We start from the raw sequence: 21182 nt of genomic DNA, 5'->3' as shown, positions 1-21182 counted from the left end.
GCAGTGCAGATCCCTGCTCCATGGGACAGGCTGGGTCCTTTCCCCTCCTGGCGTCCCTGCAGGTCTCACACAGAGCTTACTCAGTGGCAAACTGGGCCCCCTCTGCTCTCAGGAAATGCTTTGCTCCTACTTAGCATTGTGTATGTTTATATTAGAGCACTGTTGTGCTAATGTCATATTTATGAAGTCGTGCCCGAGAATCCTGCTCGTTTCTAATGTGTAAATTTCTTGTAGATTATCCAATTCTGTGAATTAGCAAACAAGGGAGATAAACACTATTGTAAAATGTCAAGGACGCTGAAGATAAGATCTAAATCTTAATAAGTACTTACTTGTGCTTGGTAAAATATTTACTTTGAAGTTTGTTTATGAGGTTTCCACTGCTGGTTTGAAGCTTTTTGCAGTAGCACTTCAGTTGTGCCTGAGTGGTGTTCAGAGGTGAGGAGGTGAGCAGTGCCCTGTCCTCCATGGCTTTGGGGGAATCTGGAGACACATTTCCTGCTGGCCACAACAGGAGCAGATTTAAATCAGAGCAGTCTGACTTGCATTCAGCACCTTGATTGCTGATGCTGCTGCACTTTATGAGTCTCAGAACAATCCATTTTCTATGTCTATGTTGCTCCATTAGTATTTTTGCTTCTATGTGTTGCTTTCTCTATACACAGGTCCTGTTAATTAGTAGTTCCAGTATCTTTACTGTGTTTTCTGCCAAACTATCAGTGTGTTACAGTGCCGGTGAAATTGGAGAGAGGATTTTATAGAGAGACTTCTCCCTGTTATTTGGGTTCTAATATTCTGGAATGAACTTGTTAAATTAATGTCATTACTTCTCTCATGACTGTGTTTTTCTTTGGTCAGCTTTGATCTAATGTTGTCTCAGCAGTTAAGTTTTTTATGGCATTTTGTTTAATTTAACTTCATGAGTCTGGTATTGCTCTTTCCCCATTGCAGTGTTGCAGGGGAAAGCTTGGTAAAATCTCTGCCTGAAGTTGAAGCCAACACTGATATAAAAATGGATTTATTTGTGAAAGAACAGTGGCTTCCTTTGCTTTAGAACATCAAAATTAAAAAGTTTTGGCTCTTCCAAGGCTCAGTGAGACGTGGCTGTGAGGGTGAGGGCAGCACTCATACAAGGGAACGGGTGCGCAAATCCCTGCAGGGTGTGGGGCAGGCTCAGTGTGGGCAGCATTTAGGTCCTGTGGGGGTACAGCCAGCTTGGTGCATGTCTGAGAGTCACCTCACGTTGTGTTACAGCCTCCTGGGCTCTCTAAACTGCTGGTGGCTTAATACCTTCCCTCCCTGCTGTCATGGAGAGGAGGAATTGGCACCAAAGCTGTCCCAGCCTATCAGGCAGTGAAAGACATTTTGTCTCTGTGACTTGTGCACTTAGAGGAAATTGGTGAGATTCGTTCCCCTTGTCCTGCAGGAAAACAGGGACTTGGGCAGGGCAGCAAAGAAATGGGAGATCTCCTTGCTGTTGTAACTACTGGCACTGATAAATATCAGTCCTTACAGTAATTCCAGATATGTTTAGAATAACTAAAAGCAGTAGTCAGTAGGTGTGTAATTCTGACTCTGATAACTTCTATTTCATTTTGAAATCAGTGAGAGTATCTAAATGGCAGAATAATTTGAATATATGGTCTGCCTACTGTGAAACCAGGTAATTTAGATACTCTTATTTGCATGCCTATTACATCTATTAAAGTCTTTTCATAATACTAGGGCTATTATGAACAAGGGGTGCAAGTTGTAAAGGTTTTCTGAAAATATGTTCATAAAATGGTTTATGAATGCTGCTTACTCAGAAATGCAAGATTTGAATCTGCCTGTACTCTGTATAAAATATCAGCTGGGCCTGTGTAAAGTATTTAAACATTCAGTTTTGAACACTCTTTAAAAGCTTTATCCTGGTGTATATATCACCAAATCTGTTCTTGAAGCAGAGTTAAGAGCAGGGAAACAATCTGGCCAAACTACAGGTACCACTAACATGGCAGGATGCTTTACTTTTTTATTATTTTTTTTCAATTCCTTAATCTGTTATATAAGAAATTCTCAATTGAGGGATGAAGAGACCTGAAATGTCAGGAAATGCAAATAAGTTCTGACGTATCTAAACAGTCCTAATTTTCAGCTTCATCAGAATGCTCAATGGTTCACTTTCATTGTCATTTGTGTGCTGCCTCTGCTTGTATCCCAGTCCTTATCCTTTGAAACAATTGTAGTCTCTCAGGATGTCTGTCAATGCTCAATGAGGAGAAAAGCAAAAAAAAAAAAAAAACCAAAAAAAACAAGAAGAAGCCATTAGAGTTCTTTTCTGTTGTAAGCATAAACAAATCTTCTAAGAAAAGTCAGTGTACCATCAAAAACTCTCACCAGTGATGTCCTGGAATAGCACAAACCTCTAAAGAACTTTGTGATCTGATCACTTCAGCTAACAATTACTCTTCAGAAAGTTGACTGGCATGTTTTAAGTCTATCATCCTGCTGTAAATGCAGGGCAGGGTGCTTCATATTTGCCACTATCGCATTTGACAGTACTGCAAATACTATTTTGCTTGAGTAATGAAAGTGTGAGTCATTAGTTTGGTCTTTTTAATAACCTGTGTCTTGAATTTGCATACTTGGGATTTTTTCCTGGATATGTTCAGAAGACGCTGACCAGAATGATAATGATACAGACACATTATTTATTGAAATAATGCTATCAATCCATTCATGTGCTGCAGAGATCAGAAAAGAAGGGAAGCATCTTTTTGCTAATAAAAGAAACTGGTGGGAACATGTTTCTTGTACTTCACAATAATTACACTCAAAAAGACTGGTCAGATCATTGAGGTCCATTTCTGAAGCTCAAATAGCCATAAAGTAGTTCTTAATAATTTCAGAAGACAGTTGTCTTCTTAATTTTTTTGCCTTAATTCTGCAAAAGGTACATACTGTTGTCTGCAAATGTTTGACACTGAAAAAAATATAGAAAAATATGCTTAACATGTTTAAAGAACTTCTTCATGTGGTATAGGGGAAGGATAATGAAATATCCAATTAAGTTCCAGTACATGGGTCATCTCCTTGAAAATACAGCGAAAAGTGTTTCCAGCTCTGTGTGTTCAGAGAGTCAGATCTTTATAAATGTGCTTTCATTGGTGTGTTCTTACCTCTTGACCAGTTTTTGGTCACCTGTCCTATCCAATCTTAATTTTGTTGCAACCACCCATTCAGCTCTGCATGAAGGATGTCTGCCTCTGCAGGTACCAGAACGCTCTGTGGGGATATGCAGACATTGTTGTCAGTGCAGAGAAAGAATTCATGCACTGGAAATGTTAGAACAGAAGCTCAGCTGCTTGCTGCGCTTCCTGAAAACATCAGAAACTTGCCAAGGAAATAGTTTTCCTTTGTGATATTCGGTTGAACACTTTTAATGATAATTTACCATGGAAAGGGAGTCACGGTGTCTGTGCTCCTTTTCTGTGAGGCAAGTGAGAGTCTGCAGGTGCTTTACACCTGGGACCTGTTGGTGAAAGTGGCTGCTCTCTGTGAGTCCTGTGGATTGCTCCTGCAGCAGAAGGCACTGCTGACTGCAAACCCTGTCTGCACCCTCGTGCTTCAGCACTAGAGACACGTCTGTGGTGAGATGTTATAAATGTGCAGGCAACCCTTTTTGTCCTGCTTCAGAATGGGCGAGCCCACAACCTTGTTCTAGGAGGGAGCAATCCTCAGTTCCAGGATTAACAGGGAGCACTGCACTGGAGGGATGTGCAGGAGGAGATGGAAGAGGTGAAAAAGAAATTTGCCCTTTTCTTCACATTTTCATTCCTTATACTTCTCCTTCATTTTTCTCACTTTTTTTCATTGCTTTTTCCCCCTCCTACCTCTTCCCCTTGCTTAGTCTCCTTTCATCTCCTCTTCCCAGATCTTCCTGCAATTATCTGACTTTCACTGCCTCTGTGACACGTTTGAATTCCATTACAGCCACTTAGGGTGCCTCCTCACCTGCTTCTCTGCATGTTGTGCTTTTCCTCCCTCCATATCCTGCCACGGTCCAGTGATCATCTGTAATTCAGCAAATGAGAGGGAAAACAGAGGTGCTGCCTCCCTTTCTGAGCCTTGGAGCTGATCTTGGTGACAATTCAGCTGGTCAGATAAAAGCCTGAGTGCTCACACTCAGCCTGGCTCTAGTTTTGCATGTTAAAAGGGCACTTGGTGGGTGTTTTTATGAAGGACACGGTAGCATTGCACGGTTTGGGATAACAGAGCTGGGTCTGAGTCCCTCTGGGGCATTTATATCAATTTGGCACTTGGAGCACTCTGGCAGCTCCTTGAGATGATCAGTTTGCTGTGGTTATGCAAAACCAGGGCCACACTGTAGTTTGTGTAATGCTGTTAAGGACATGAAGAAAAGGACACTCTTGATTTCTAGAGAAGTGCAGGGTGTGCCTGCATTGTGTGTTTGGAGACTGAGTCAGGCAGTGGGTGCAAAACCTGATTCACCCTGCAGTAGGTGTAGGATGCTTGCAGTGTAGTAGGGTGAGCCTGAGCTCTCTGCACCTGCACTCCTGTGTCTCTAGAATACCAAGTGGGGCAGAAAATATTGTAAGTCTGCTTTTTTGGCCCATGCCCACAAGCTCACCTCACATAGCCTGAATTTGAAGAGTGATTTTTATACATATATGTATATACAGGCATGTAAATATATGCGTACATGTCTGTATTGCTGGAGGTTTATTTATTTAAGTGGAAAAGAAAAGACAAAACAGGTGTTCATTAATTTTAATGAATTAATAGTGAGGCATGGTGACAGTTCAGAAAATTCAAAAAATGGGGTCTGAGGGGAGGTGGGAAAGAAGCTGGAGTATTCTGCAGGGGAAACTTGATGGTGTAGTGGAATATGTGCGTGTGGAACTGCTAGCCTGGAAAAAAATATTAATGCAGTCTCTGCAAAATAAGCAAAAACCTTTCAAGAAAGGCAAAGTAAAGATAGAAAATACTGCAATATTGTATTATTTTCTTCCCTTTCTTTACATGATTCATTACTTTGATGTCTTCTGTTAGCAGAGCAAATAGACATAATATTGCTCTGCCTTCCCCCTCAGAAACAAAGCTAACTTTAAATTTCTTCCATCTGAATAAAACTCAAAATGAATCAAGCAGTTCCTCCTTATAAGGTATCCATAAATCCCTTTGGAATCAGAAAAATCCAAGCATCCTGCAAAACGAGACTGCTTTGTCCCTTTTGAAGTGTGCATGGATCTTATTCTGCAGTGCCCAGATCTGCTTGGCTGGCCCTCATTTCTGTTCTCTCTGTTCAGTTTAGGAGGGGTTTGCAGATTAAAGGCTTGCTGGGTGATTGACATTTCTCCAAAAGCAGGAGAGACACAAGGATACAGTAATTAGAAAAATGGCTCAGCTTTAGTCATGCACCCAACTTTCCTTGGCTTTGTGCTGTGGCAGTGAAGAGAGTTCATGCTCCAAGAAGCAGTAACTAGACAGTATTTCATGCTGAGGTCCCTTGTCAGGCAAGCTCAGACTCTTCAGGCAGCATCCCTGCAGTCAGGTAGATCCTCTGCTGATCAGGTTAAAAATAACCTGTGGCACTGAATATTCCGTATTACCTCTCTGCAGGGCTGAAGGAGTGGAAGTGAGAATAACGAGAGTGTGTGTCTGAGCAAGCAACAATCACAAAATAAACTTGGATGCCAATGATTCAGGTTTTATTGGCTGTATTTAGATACCCTGCTTCCATGTCAGTCTCTCTCTAGGAAAATGACTCAGTGAGCTGAGTGAGGTACTTGTGACCATTTCGGCTCTAAAAACTTGGGGCACTTGTATCTAAATGTGATCCTTCAGAGAGTTGTTTAGATTGGAGAAAACCTTTAAGAACATCAAGTCCAGCCATAAACCCAACGCTGCCAAGCCCACCACTAAACCATGTCCCCAAGTGCCACATCTACAGGTCTGCTAGCTACTTCCGAGGGGTGATGGCTCCACTACTTCCCTGGACAGCTGTTCCAATGCTTGAAAACTCATTCCATGAAGAAGATTTTCCTAATACCCAACCTAAACCTCTGGCACAACTTGAGGCCATTTCATCTCACCCTATCACTTGTTACTTGGAAGAAGACCTTGCTACAGCCTCCTAAGGTAGTTGTAGAGAGTGATAAGGAACACTCCCCTGAGTGTTCATTTTATGTGAAAACCCTTATTTTATTAATTAAAGTGGAAAAGAAAAGCTTCCTATATAATTTAAGAAATAAGAAGACTCTACAGATTAGGAACATGAGCCAGGGTGGGGGTTACAGCAGGGCCAGTGTGACCCATTTTGTTTTGTTGATTTGTCAGGGCAGGGGGGAGAGATTAAACTGCATATGCTAATTAAGCAGTTTCACACGTGTTTAGTCAAAAATGTTGAAATCCAAGACAGTTAAATTTGGCATTAAATGTTAATAGAGATCTAAATTTGAAGCTACTCATGTCCTTACAGTTATGCAAGCACTTAATTGCTTTGCTGGATGGGGTTCCATTAGGAGTACTGCTACTGCTGACTTTTTGAATTGTTAGTTGAGAGATTTCTGTAGAAAGGAGTTTAGCATCCACTGGTTTGATGAGTAGTTTCTACCCCCTGATCTATTAGATGTAGAAAAGTGTGGAGAAGATCTGTCATGTACACCCAGTCATATTTGGCTAACTTGCTGTTTCTGGGGCAAGAAAGGGTGCATAAATCATACAATAGCATTTTCTTTAATAAATCAAAATGCTTTTTTCATTTACCTCAAGCCATGTATATGCTACAGGCAAGAAGCTGCTCTGTGTTTAATGTAAATAACAGATCTATTCTATCAAGTCCATTCCCAGTGTACTTCCTCTGACATCAGTGACTTCAGTGGATTTATTCCAGGGGTGGTTTTGGCTCTTCCTGTTCTGTGTAGGTAAATCTTCAGGCAGTGCTAATTAGGAGAATGTCAACTGATTTTACCATTCCGTTATGCTGGACTTTGTAAAGGTTATTTATATCATTCTACATCAGGGCCCAGTGAGAGAATATTTCTGGTGGCAGTTCATCTGTTAAAATAGCTGCAAGAAAATGTAAGCACTGGAGCTAAAAACAAAACTTTGTTTCTCAACAGAGCAAGTGACAGCCACATGCATATCTTCAAATTTTAGCATTCTCATGTTTACTGAATAGAAATTACATTGCTTTAATTATGTTAATAATCACTACAGTGTTACTGGAGTAACTCCTCTAAGTGGAAGCGAGATGTAAATGTGGCAGTGTCTGCAAAGACTTCTCAGCAGAGGTGCTGGTTGTTTCCTGTGGTTGTTTCCTATGCTTTAATGATCTGCTGGCTTTAAAACAAGTGACACAGAAGGGGTTTTCTGGTGTGTGTTTACTGTTGATGATAGATTTTCTGTGTGAGCTGTGACCCTTGTCTAAGGTTATCAAGAGATGACCTTACATCAAAAGATGTTTGTGCTTACATTAATTTTTTTAAGCACATTCTATAAACCATTAAAGGAAACTGTTTTATTATAAAGCACATACTACTAAGAACTCTGTGAAACTCAAGCTGTATTATTTGAATATTTAGTTCACTTTTTTTGTTCCAGTTCAAGCATAAGTCACAGTGGTTGTCCTCTCAGTTTTGATGCTCTCTTTGCCAATTACTCACTATGAAAGGCTGGAGGTACATCTCAGTAACTGGCCATCATGCAGAATTGCAAAATATTTTTCAGAACGGAGTGTTTGTTTCAGAACAACCTCTCTAAGTGTCTGGGTATATCAGAGACTGTCAGCTCCTGGCCTCACTTTTTTTATCTGCCTTGTATGTTCGCGTTTTTTTGAAAGTGGAGTCAAAAAAAAAGCTCTTAATACAGTACATCATCCTTAACTGGTAAAAATTATTTGTTTTGCAGTTTTACACTACAAATCAGCGCTTTCTGTACTATTATATACCCATATTACTTCTAAAAACAAGTAAAACATGCTGAATGGCTTGTTGCTGCCAGAACTTCTTGACTTGCTGTTTGGTGGGGCTGTTTTGTGCATGAAAAAATGGATCCACATAAAAAAGACTCTACTCTGCTTTTATCATCTGTATTTTTCTGATTTTATATTTGTTGTCTTACTCCAAAGTCAGAGCAGTATTTAGAGTAGCTCCAGGATGGGTTTCAGCCATGCTGGCTGCCCACAGACCCTGCTCAGCTGAGTGCAAGGACACTCTGGGCACTCTTTCTTTCCTTGAGCAAAGGACAAGGAAAGAAAAGGGACACAGAGTTGTTTCCTTCAGGAATGTCACCACACATACCACTGAGAGATTTTCTGAGGCAAAGAGCATCCCTGCATAACCCCAGGAAACCTGATGTTCCAGTACATCTACCAACAGAAACTTTTCTGGTGAAGAGAGAACTTGTATTGTACTTTTTAGATTATTTTCCATCTCCAAACTCCCATCAGTTTCATGCTTGAGCTAGTAATAGTCTATTATAGTTTATTCAAGTGGTTGCAGGAAACATTATTGCCATGGATGTCTTTCTCAGGTACTTGGAAGTGCATCCTTTCAGTGTGCACTCACAGTATAGTTATTCATAAACACTGAGGCATCCAGTGCCATGCTCAAGGACTTGCAGTGACACTACTTTTCCTTGGCTTGCTTTTTGAGAGTGACAGTGATTTTCTTAGGCTACCAGCCTGTAATTCAGACTATTCTGCTTGCCCAGCTAATGAAGTGAGAGCAGCTCTCCCCATAAAGCAGTTCTTTCCTGAGTAACATCCTGTCAAGAGACACTGAGGCTTGGGCATCTTTAAAAATGCCAATCATTTTTATTTTGAAACTTCGAATTAAACAGCATAAAAGAAATTAAACAATATGAAAATTAATGATAGCTGGAAAGTAGCTGGTGGATTTTTTCCTGTTATTGGAGAGCTTTGGTAACGAGACAGGTAGACTAAATAGAAATCTTAGCAGCATCCCCTGATAAAATCCCTGGCTGACAATTCAGCCTGTCATTTTGTAGAGGGCTCTGACAGAAGTGTTTTCTTTGCAGCTGGGAAGACAGAAACACATTATGAATGCTTAACATCGATGCAAGGAAACAGAGCCCTGCAAAACATATTTAATATAGGTTTGATTTCCTGTGGAATGTTTTCCAGATGTTCTCTCCAACAGGCCTCTAAAAAATGATGTGAGGTAATTTTTTTTTTTGCAAACAGAAAGAGAAAATTCTGTTTTGTGTCACAGCATCTGAGAATCACTGTTCTAATTCTTTATTGCATTACCTTGTGCTCAGGATTTTCACCATATTTTTCAAAATTGGTTTTATTACACAAAAGGTCAGTAGTATATAAATATTTATATAACCCAATTTCAAATAAATCATACTTGTTTAGAATCACATTTGAGCTTAGTAATTTCCCTTAAACCCAAAGGAGACCTAATATATTAAATTAAAATTACTCTCATGCATGATCTTGAGTCGCTTAGAGGATTTAATTAACATTGATAAACTATGGCATTAGTGTTTTGTTAAGTTCTTTTGATTTTCTGTAGCAGGTACTGTGTAAAGAGATCTAACTGGTCTCCAGCAGATGATATGAGCAAAGGGAAAGTACAATATTAACAGAAAATGGTATAGAACTTACTTTATTTTGCTTTCCACAAAGTGCAGTAAAAGAACATGGGTGTAGGATATTAATTTCCTAATAGAACAATAGAAAGAATACAGTGTTGTACTTTTAATTTTAAAATACAGATATGCATAGGTGGAAATGCTTTTCATTTTGCATGACTGAACTTCAAAGAGTTAGATCTCCGTTTTCTAGGGTGTTAAATGTCCAGGAGGCCCCTGGCAAACAAAAAGCCTGAGTAGTAACATAAATGCTGGCAAATGTGGTGGGGACATGGTAGAGGCAGAGAGCTGGGTGGAGTGGGGGCGCCCCTCTGGAGGGACCAGCCCTGGTGGCTTTGTGCCTGTGCCTGATGCTCTGAGCAAGCACTCCTGCTGCTGGAAGGCATCTCAGTGAATCTTGTGTGGTCCCTGGTGTTTGTTCCTGAGTCTAGTTATCCCACAGTCCAAACAGGCTGCCTCTGTGTAATTGGGCATTGTCCATATTTTGCTTCCAGATGAACAACACAGTTTTGAGAGGCAAGTTGAACCCAGAATCAAATATTTGCTTGGGTTTAGGCTTCCAGACATTTAAAATAACAAAACAGCAGCAAAACCAGATAAAAATCAGCTTCTCTCAGTTAGTAGCTGGTATTTGGGATCTAAAATCCTGTAATGGTTTCTGCCAGTGTTGGAAAAGATTTGGATCAGCTCATGTGAGAGAAACCGCCTTCAGTATTCAGGTCTTGGGAGGCAAATGGTTTGCCAGCAGAAATTTACTTTTTTACCCTTCCCACTCCCCAGAAGGTATAAAGGTTGAGCTGGATGTCAGGATTCAGCATGGGATGGGCTCTTCCTGGGGACTCCAGGGACAGACAAGACAGAACCTTTTAGGCTGGGCTCATCCCACCAGCCCAGCTTGGGAATGGGACATCTCCTTGGGGACAGGATGGGACATGAGCCCATGGGCAGAGCTGGCTCCATGGGGCCCATGACTGGGCAGGACAGGAGCATCAGTGACTCAGGGCCTGGACACTGTCATTGTTTGAGAAGGAGGGTAGCGACCAAACACAAACCAGCCTTTTCACTGGAAAAATTTAGTGGGGTTGCGATTTAATAAATGCATGGGAAAGTGACCTCTTAAATAAAAATGTCAAAATTTGTAGTTGCTCACAGGTGATCAACAGTGTGTTTAGATGGCTAAGGAGGCTTAAGATTTATTAATATTACACAACTCTAGTGTTCTTTAATGAAAAGATGGGTCAAAGCTACTGTAGTATGTGCAGGGAGAGTCATCTCTCGTTACGGAGTTCCTCTTAGGCTTTTTTCATCCCCCTGCTTGATAGAGTTGCTTATGTGGCCTTTGCCTCATTTTCTCACTGTTTATGAAAGAAAGAGAAAATGAAATGCTCCTCCAACAATGAAGCCATTGGCTACATACCAGTCCTTGCAACCAACTCTTGCATCCCAGCAGAAGCAGCACCACTCCAGCCATAGGGGAGCTACTTGTAGCCAGAGTAGGACACTGCAGTTGACCCCCGTGCAAGAAGAACAAGTATTTTGACTTGTTGTTTTTTTCTGTAATGGTGCCATTTATCACTATGACACACATTCATTGACTTAGTCTGGCTTTTTTCAGTGTGGGATTTATACCTCTTTTCTGTTTTGAATATTGATGCAGCACTTCCCTTACGTGACTGCACTGCCAAATGGTGTCTAGACGCTCGAGCAGCTCTGACTAATTAGCGTAGTCACCTCAGTCTCTCAGCTCTGGCATTTACCTACTCTTTATGTTACTGCTATAAATAGGTGCCTAAACACAAGCAGCAATGCAAGGAGAGATGGCAGTGAGCATGTCCAGAGCTCACCTGACATCCCTGAGTGGGGCACGGGAGCGATGTCGCGCTCTGCATTCCCAACAGGGCAGGTGGTTGTAACCACTCACCTGGACGTCACAACCTGTGTGTGGGCAGCAGCAGAAGGCCTGACTTCAGTGTCTTGCTTGGAGTGAGCATCTCCAGTGCCAAGGCAAGGCTGAGAGAGGTTTCTCTCCTCAGGGCTCAGCCCTTATGTACCAACAATAAAGTCAGAGAGAAAAAAAGAAGTGAAATCAACACCTGCCATCCCAGTGAGGTTGGTGCTTCTTGAGGAGGAATCTCGTTCAGAGTGTTGCTTTCTGGTAGGTCATTAATTTGCACCAGATCCAAACTAAAAATTGTAAAAACTTTCTACAACTTCACAGTTCTTATCATAGTTTTAAATATTGCACCAGTGCTAAAGCTGAATTGACCAGCCTTAAAGAGGGAGAACTGATAAATATCAAAGATAACTTCAGGACATCAAAGAACTTTTACAGAACCTTGAGAACAAAAGGTAGTGAAAACCTAATCAATGTTGCCTATGCAATGGGTTGTGCTAATATAATACTAAATTGCTTCAAAAATTATATGCAGATTCAATACAATGGTGCTATTAAAAAAGCTTATTTGTAAGCAAATGTGAAAGTTTTGAATTATCCAGCTGAGTATTTGAAGAGCCACTATCATAAGGAGAGCAAATTAACTTTGCTTCCTTTGTATTTTTAACTGTTACAAATTATTTTACTGGTACTAATACAAAGCATTAGAGAATAGCAGGTTTGGGATTTTTTTCTCTTCTTTTCAGAAAGGCTGTTTGTTGTTTGAGCAAATTTTCTTTGAATTTGCTGATGGGATTATTCTTACCATTCCAGCTAGTTGTATAGAAAATATAAAGTAAGCTTTCCAGAACATCTGCAAGTTTTTCAGGGCTAAGACTAATTTAATTTGTGGGGGTTTTGCCCTACAAAGAGATGATTTTTTTGTTGTTGTTATTACTGTTTTTTCCTCTTCCTGGGAGGAAGATTCCTAGCAGTACCCCTTATTTATGTAAGGAAAAGGGAGCACATCATAAATGTGGCCGTGCACAATGGGGATTTTGTGACAGAAAAATAAATTAATAATTTCTTTTAGATGTGGTCCTGCTACATGTTACGAACAATATAAAACTGTCTCTCTCCAGCAGTGAGATACATCTGTGTACACCACACATGTAAAACTGTGCACGCTTGAAGGTACATGTGGCAAATTCTGTTTGTTCTCTGGGTAACAAAACTGCTCAGTCATGGGTTAGAAACCCTCAAATTGCCACCTACAAGTTGCCTCCTGCTGAGGGAGCACAAATTCAACACTATTTTTTGATAGGACTGCTATTATCAGATTGCTCTGATTCTGCATCCCTAAAAGGATTTTCTCTTTTACCCAAACAGTTCTTAACATTCACTTTAGGATTAATGGTTCTCATTAGGCTAATTTGTCTCTCTCTCTGGATAAATAGCAGTACCACTGTTTCGGTGTTCACTGATGAGCACACTTTCATCACTGCCAGTCTGCTGGAAGTGTTTGGGGGTAGATCTTCAGTGGGTGTTAATCAGCAGATCTTCACTGAAAGTATTGCAGTATTTTATGGCAGATGGAGGTCTCTGCTTTTTTTCTGGCCTTAACTTCATCTCCAGTGCAAATGAATCCGCCTAAGTATCAGGTGTAGTTAACAGCTCAGGAGACATCTTGGGCTGTGTGAAGTTTGGATGACTGGCTAGGGAAGGATTGTGTGGTAATGTCCAGCAATGCTCAGACCAGAGCTATCTGAACTGTATTTGACTTATGAAAACTTAAATGTGCAATGTTGTCACATCATTACTTTTTATGAGCACAGAAGTTCTTCAGAAATTCACATGGAAATCAAGGTGTATGCAAAAGAGATCAGCAGAGCTATCTTTAGCCTCCTTTAGGGTATACAACAAAGAAGTTCTTTAAGCAGGCTGGGTAGTAAATGACTGGGCTTATTCCATGGTTATCAGTCCTTAAAAACATTTAGAGAAGAGGAATGTATTAAATGATCTCTGGACCAGTGCACCTAATAACCTAAGGGAGAACTGGACATTCAAGAAGGATGAAATGATTGCAAGAAGTGTTTTCAAGATTATCAAGATGCCGATTGTATAATCCATTGCTGAAAAGATTTATTTCTGGTCACATAAATAATGAAATTTAGATCTGAGGAGCTACTTTGTTTTAGAAATACAAGAATACTGTATATACAGATGACTTGCCCTTTCTGCCATGGCAGAGGTTTTTCATACTAGATAGATGTAATAGGCTCTATTCTGTTCTACACCTGACTTCATCCAGGTATTAGTAGAATTAGAAAAATCCTTGGAAGCTGTCAACTCCCTTTATTCCCAATTGATCCAAAAGCTGGATTCGAGCCACTGTCTTAATTACAGACTGGGAGAGGAATCACTGCAGTGACAGAGGGTTTCCTTTCCCAGATTTTCTTCCTGGTGATGCCATTTATCTCTTTCCATAACTTGAGGCCCATTTCCTCTCAGCCTGTTTCATGGCAGGTACAGTATCTATTCACCAGCTAAGTAGGGATTTTATGTAAATTTAGAAACATATGTATACATACATATATACACACACATATATGTGTAAATGTATGTATGTATGAATGTTTGCTAGAGAGGTTGACTTTTTAAAGCTAATAAGGGCATCTGGGTACAGATTTCCATCTCAGGGTTAAGTGGTTAAATAAGCCAAGAGAGGGAGTGAAAAGCTTAAGGTTGACTGTGGCTTGAAGGCAACCATGGATTTGCTGGTGTCAGTACAGTTAAAGAGAGATGGAACTAAAATAAGGCCATGAGAACAACTCTCATAAATTCAGGTATAGGTTGCATGGAGTTTATTTATAGGATGCTTTCTCAAACTAAGCCTCCGAACCTTTTGATGTTTGCCCATCGTTACTTTCAGGCCAATTAATGATGTGTATCCAGTCCCATTCTGGGGTAGGTAAAACAGTAAAGCAAACAAAGATAATTAGTCTCTGGAGCATGTAAACAAATAAAGTAAATCACTTGCAAATCACTTGTTTCTGCTAACTTTTGTGGGGTTGTTGCAAAACTGAAAAAGAGCATTTATATTGCAAATCTGCATAATGCTGGAGCAGTAATGAAAATTCATAGATTATACTATTCTGATTTTGAGAGGGCTTTGCAAAGATTAAGCATCTTATCCTGAGACATTACTGTGGGTTGTCAGATGCAAAAAAACATTTTTATACCTATTTCACAGAAGAGAAGATTGAAGTAGGGAGGTGATTTTTTTTTTCAAAGATGAAGGAGTAAATAACGCTTTGTAAATAAACAAAATCACTACTCCAAGATTATAAGGCTAAGATGGGCAGAGGAGTGACTGTAGGATGTGTGACCTTGACCCACCTCATCAATGCCTTGCAAATTTTACAGACTTGACTGGGAGCATTATGTGGCCTTTAAATCACAAATTTAGAAGAGATCCTGTTAGTCCTTTTAGTTTCCAACATGGAAATTGATCATCAGTTGATCACAATACAGCTTCATTCCTGGTCTTAAAGCACCTCCTGCTTGGAAACAGAGTTCTCCCCAGCCTTGGCTGGCTGAGGTGAGTGAGGATAAAGCGGCCACTCAGCAGCAGAACTCCATGCAGAGCACACTCTCCTTTCATCTCAGCCCCGGAGCCAGTACTCTGGAGTTTGGACAAATGCAGGTTTTACAAGAACAAACAGATCTCTGTGGCTCTGGGGGTGAGGAGGCTGTGCCAGCTGGTCCTGCCTGCTGCAGGCCAGGCCAGAGCAGGGTGAGCCCCCTCTGGAAACGTGGGACACCACCAAAGCAGGTCCTGCTTCCAGTCCTGCAGGAAGAGTCTTGCTTGCTCTGTGAGCACAAACACACAGCTTTGTGTAATCAGTAAAACAGCAGAAACTGTGCTCTGAATAAAAGACTCCAGTTAGAGTTCAGATCCAGCCAAAATGACTCCTCATATGATAAAATCAGTCTTTGTCTTTTTTTCTTGGCATGAAAATGCAGAACATTTATTTTAGTCAAGGGCAGGCATTTCCGTGTTGTTCTGTTCCTTTTTTACTGTTTTGTTACGCTTTTTTGTTCTGACTTCAAAAACAGATTCTGGAAAGAGATGTGTCTTAGAAAGAGACTCTCAATAGCTGAAATGTGTCCAATATGCATTTAAGTTAAAGAATATTAAGCCTTGTCCAAAAACAGAGTGTGTAAAAGGTAAGAATGCCTTCAGGCTTGACTTTTAAAGATACACATTTTTCTTCCCGTTGCAGATCTCGCCTCGCAGATTTCTTCGCAAACTGCCAGCCTGAGTCACGCTCTGTTAGTGGCTGTCTGAAGGAGAACTATGCTGACTGCCTGCTCGCTTACTCGGGGCTCATTGGTAAGAGGGCAGGGAAGGGTGGGGGCTTGCTCATGAGAAAAAAGCCCCAAACTGCATTTGGAAGGCCTGTGTGAAATAAAAGCTGGGATATAATACTGTATGATATGACACCAGGCCAGTTTCTGCACCTACATGGAGTGGCCCTGCTTTGCCTTACAGAGATTCTTGGGGTAAGCTTGTACATGACAAGAAAATTAAGGATGGAAGGTAAGGGGAGAAAGGTGCTTGAATTTGAAATAAATGCAAGCTTAAAAGGTAAAGCTTATTTAGAGGGTTGAATGTAGACAGGAGTGAGGAGTTGGAAGTTAACAAGTGGAAGTGCAGCTTGGTTGATATTGCAGCTGTCATCACAAGTTTGGGTAAACACCTTCAGAGAAAGGTACCCGGATCTGAGATATGAAACAATAGATCAATCCAGCCTGTTATCAATTCCAGCTGCTATTCTTTCCATGATATCCTTCTGTCCACTCTAAGTGTTTTCAGAGATGCCTGTCAGGAGATGAGCTGAGACCAGATCTGAAATCCTCTTCCCTCCCCAGCGTAGTTATTTTTGTTTGTTGTCACCTTCCTGAGTGTCAGCAGGCACAAGGATGCCTTTATGGAAGCCAGATTCCACATGCCACCCTCAGTATTTGATTCCTGAAAGGGAGAGATCATGTCAAGAAGCTGAATGTGTTGTAGAAATATCATAGTTGGGCAATAAATAATAAGTGAATGTCAAAACTCTGAAACAAATAAATTTGAAAGGCCACCAGATAAAGTGTTTTTAAGCTTGCAGCCAGCACCTGCTGCAGTGCAGTAATATCCCCTTCTGTTGGGCATGAAGGTGCCAGCTGAGGCCCTGAAGCTGATCGTGCTGTTAAATAAATGTCTCTGGAGATAAGATTGAAATGAAAATATTTCTAGAATAGGTTGGGTTTGCTGAAAAATGACTGAAAGCTATCCTCAGTGGCTTCTTGTTACCATTCTTATTACTCTAGCAGCTAACAAGTGAGGTAAGCCCATGCGGCAGTGGGTAGAATGAGATGTGATGGCTTCAAAGAATATTCTTCTACCACTGAAGAGATTAAGACAGTATGCAAAGGCTATAACATCTGAGCAGTTATGACAGACTGTCATTTGACTCTCAAACAGAGAATTGAATAGCCTCAAAATCTGATCTTGTCAATGAGATTAAGAAGTCTGGCTGCTGGCAAGGAGTAACTGTTACTCACAGACACTTCTGGCTAAGAGCTTCCAAGTTTTTGCTGGACCCTGAGAGTTTGGCTGGCAGTTTTGTTGGTTTCATTTTTCAGTTTAACCCCAAAAATGACCCAGTTCCTCTTGTGAGGTGTTCTTGTGTTACTGGGGGTGACCATGCTGCAAAACACTGTCACACATCAGAAATGTGGAATGGGTGCCCAAGGAGTTCAAATCAAAAGGAGATCTACTTTTCAAAGGGAAAAATGCACATTTTCTTCCTTCCTGCTACCCCCTGGAGACTTGCAAAAGGGGACCTGACTGGTGTTATGAGAGTTTTTGCTTCTTAGTAGTAATTCTGTTAGATCAAGAAATTACCAAAACGTTTCTTGTGCTGAAGCAGCAAATTCCTGCTTCTGATATCAGTCTGCTGTGAAAGTGGAGTAAGGCAGAAATCAGCAGTATAATCTTTCAAATGTCTGCTTATTGGATATAAAACACAAGAAGAATTAGACTGTGGGTGAGAAGCTGCTACAGATCCATTTGTCCATCAGAGCTTCAGGTTCTCCATTTAATTAAGATGAACTATTGTTCATTAAAATAAAATATTATTTCATTTAGCCATTTCATTAAATGTAGCAAAAATTGCACCTCCATAGAGTTTGTTCAAGAAACTGAGGCTTCTCTATGGGAGTTACAGTGAATATGAGTCTTTCCTCAAATACAGAGATGTAAATGAGGGTTAACTTCACTGAAGGTAGTGGAGTCCCACCTAAAATTGATGACCTTAAATGAAAATAGAGCCAGTCACAGCTTTTGTATGAGGTGCTTTATTAACAAAATGGAGAACAGTCTGTAGAAGCTGCTTGAATATTTGCATCAGGATGCTATGTATATAATTTTAAAGATGTCTACGCTTTACCGGAAGTTGAAAAACCTCAATTCATTGCTTTAGGCTCCTTGTTGTAGTGTAGGGTTAAGTTAATATTTTTTTTAATTACCAGAAATATTTAAAATTAAAAAAAAAAGTAAAAGGAGACTGTGGGTAGCCACGTTTGAGTCAGTGCTTTAGTTACAGCCTGGCTAAGCCATCTGGACCTTCTGCACTCCCATATGAATTAAGATTTGCTCTAAGTGCTCACTTCAAGATCTGCTTTAGCATTTGCTTTCTGACACATTTTCCCTTGTCTTGAGCAAAATTCATCAAGTTCCCTCTTATTCCCAGGAATTCCATGAGAGTTGGTGTGAATAAGCTGGACTTGTTTTAGGCCAAAGAAACTTCTGCCCCTTGTCCCTTTTCCTAGACTCACCATCCATCTCCTTGTTAATTCACCCTAATTTGAGCAACCTCTGGGCTATGTTCAGGCCAGCTCTGCTTTTGTCTAAATTGTGGAGGTCTCACTGCTGACCTTTGAGACCATCCCAGAGCTGCTTGATACCTAGAGCTCAGAAAACCAAGCATGTCCTGTTTTACCCTGGTTTCTCTCATCCCTTAGTGTCCATCAGCAGAATTTCCAAGATGCCAGCTAGTGGAGACGGGGGGAAGGGAAAGGCACACACGTCACAGGGAAAAATGAAAATCCACTCCAGGAAACCAAGCATATAATCTGCTTGGCTTCACATCTGCCCCCAGGTTTAAATGACAGACTGATTTCCTACTAGCTGCTCTTTCAGCCACTCTGTTTTTGCTGGATGCACAGTTTGTGTGCTGTGTACACACTTTCCTTGTCCTGTCTTTCCTGTATTCATCAACCCTAATTGTACCTTGGTATCTGTTACACTTTTAACCCCTGTCTTAACCCATTTTAATTACCTTATTACCTCTTTGTGATAAGAAAGTCTTACCTCAGTGACCTTTTTAATTTCCTCAGTACCTTTTTGTTTTTTCAACCCTTCACTAAGCATTTGCTAATTAGAATTTTTTTCAGCCTACTATTTTCTTTCCATTTGCAAAATCCTCTTGATTTTTGCTTTCTCACACTTCAGATCATGTTGCAAGGCTGAAATAATGTTCTGAACCACCACATGGATGAGGGAGAGACATTTTAATGTGTTTTATTTTAATTTAACATCATCCCTCTTCTTATTTATCTACTGTCCAGTTTTCATTAACAATGCAAATTAAATTTGCCTATTTTACTAAATTCTCTATCTCCATTTAATGAATTTTGAACCATGCTGTTTACTCATGTACCAATCTCATGTAGAATTCAAGCAATTATTAGTGCAACTATCTGTTAAAAGCTGCAGGAAGCCAAAGGTATGGGATTATAGTCAAATTTAAGAACATCCCAAAACGAGAGAAAAGATGTTTTTTGTGAATCTCACAAAGGGACCACATTCATTTTCCCATCCATTACTGCCTTCCTCAGGCCAGCCCTAGTGCCTGTTGTCCTTTGTCTCCCACGTCACATACAAGGCAGTTTGCATGTTGATTTGTTCATTTCCCAGCACTGCCTGGTGACTGAAAGGCTATTAGACATCACTCTGTGATTTGTGCTATTTCTAATGTTCCTTTTTTTAGCTTAATGTTTGATAGCCCTTTCCCGTCTGTTATTGCAGACTGTTGCACCCTGGACCTATGGACCAAATTTTCTCTCCTCGTGTACACTTTGGGTCTCTAACATTTGTCCTTCATCTATTCCATCTTCTTAATGACTACTTTGATGTCAGTTTTGAGGAGATGTGATCACATTTCCTCACAATATATGACCTGTCCTAGGATTGCAAATTATCCAGTGAGGAACATGTTCCCTGAAGCAGCTGGCAGCTGTTCAGGTCTGGAATACCTTCCCCTTTTTATTTAATTTTCCTGTTTTGGTCAGACAAATAAAATAAAGATTGGAGCTTCTCAGTCCTTAGGAAGGTTTGAAATATCTGACCTGCTGGGGTAATGCATTCAGTGACGCTACTGGCTTCAGCAAGTGCTCATCGTACAGCAGTTTCCTGATCCAGATGAGTGATGAACACTTGCTGTACATCTTTCAGGACACAAAATGCCTGCTTTGGTTTCATTTCATTCTTGGTTGCCTTTCACTGGCATATAAATGGGAGAATATTTACCCAACAGTTTGTAAGAGTTAGAATGGCCCTGTGGTTGGAAAATTGTTGACAGTTTTCAGGAAATAATCACTTTACTGAAGAAGCAGTGAAACAACAGGATTAATAATAGTTTAATACCTGCAAAGAATCTGCTGTACCTTTTCATGCATGCTGGTTTTTGCTCTGTTCATCACCCTAACCCACTCTGCTGGCAGGTCCCTCATGAGCACCCTGGGGTGCTCCAAGATGCGCCAGGGCTCCCCTCAGCATCACCAGCATTCTCTTTGCTCATGCATTTCAAAAATGTTTTTCCAGTCTGGCTGCAGACTCAAGGAGGAAGCACAGGTCTGGGTACCATTTCAGCCATTTATTTGCAGCTAGAATTAAAATGAGAAAAAACACAAGTGAGGAAGGAAAATCCCTAAAGATTTTTAAGTGCAGCTCTAAGGACAGTCCACGTGTGTTTGATTTGGCAGCAAAGCCTTTCAAAGAGGAGCTCACCTTCTCCCAACCCATCCCTCCCTCTGCTGTGGTTTTCTACCTGTCAGTTCTGCTGGTGCAGCTCTCTGTGGGAATCCTTTTTGGAGGGAAGAAATGTGTCTTCAGTGTGTGAATCGTGTTACAGCCCCTGAAGTGATTGCATTCAAACAGCAGAGGGTGTGAAATACAGCCCAGGGCTGGGTGTCAGAGGAGCCAGGAGCTGTCAAATCTGTGGGTCAAAGCCCTGCTGTGGGTCTGTGTGGTGAATCCAGCCCTGAATGCATGACTTCCCAAGGGCTGTTTGCCATCTTAGGGTGGAAGGAATGTTCCAGTGCTGTGAAACCCAGAGCGCTGGGAATATTTCTCTGTCTGCTCTGGGGTGCCCTGACCCCAGGGGAGCACTGAGTTTGACCCTCATTCGTGGAGAAAGTTTCCTAGACTTCAAGATAGACTGAAATCCACAAAAGTGTGAACTAGATTATAGAGAGTAGTGTAGGTGTATCACTTGGTGAGAAATTTAGGTTTTGGGATTTTTAGTATGTTGTAGATGGAAGGGAGATGGAGAGCACAGGGTGTCATCCTGGG

General features: G+C 40.9%; 1 protein-coding gene across 1 annotated transcript in view; it reads left to right on the top strand.

The window, feature by feature from the left end:
* GFRA1 (GDNF family receptor alpha 1) overlaps positions 1–21182 on the top strand; it is a 132864-nt gene that overhangs the window by 82708 nt on the left and 28974 nt on the right. The window contains 1 exon segment of the mRNA XM_005428634.2: positions 15787–15896. Within this exon segment, the coding sequence (XP_005428691.2) occupies positions 15787–15896 (110 nt within the window).

Source organism: Geospiza fortis, unplaced genomic scaffold (genome assembly GCF_000277835.1).
Source record: "Geospiza fortis unplaced genomic scaffold, GeoFor_1.0 scaffold1303, whole genome shotgun sequence".
In the NCBI taxonomy this organism is placed as follows: Eukaryota; Metazoa; Chordata; class Aves; order Passeriformes; family Thraupidae; genus Geospiza; species Geospiza fortis.
Note: the sequence above shows the minus strand (reverse complement) of the source record. Positions and strands in the feature narration are given on the sequence as shown.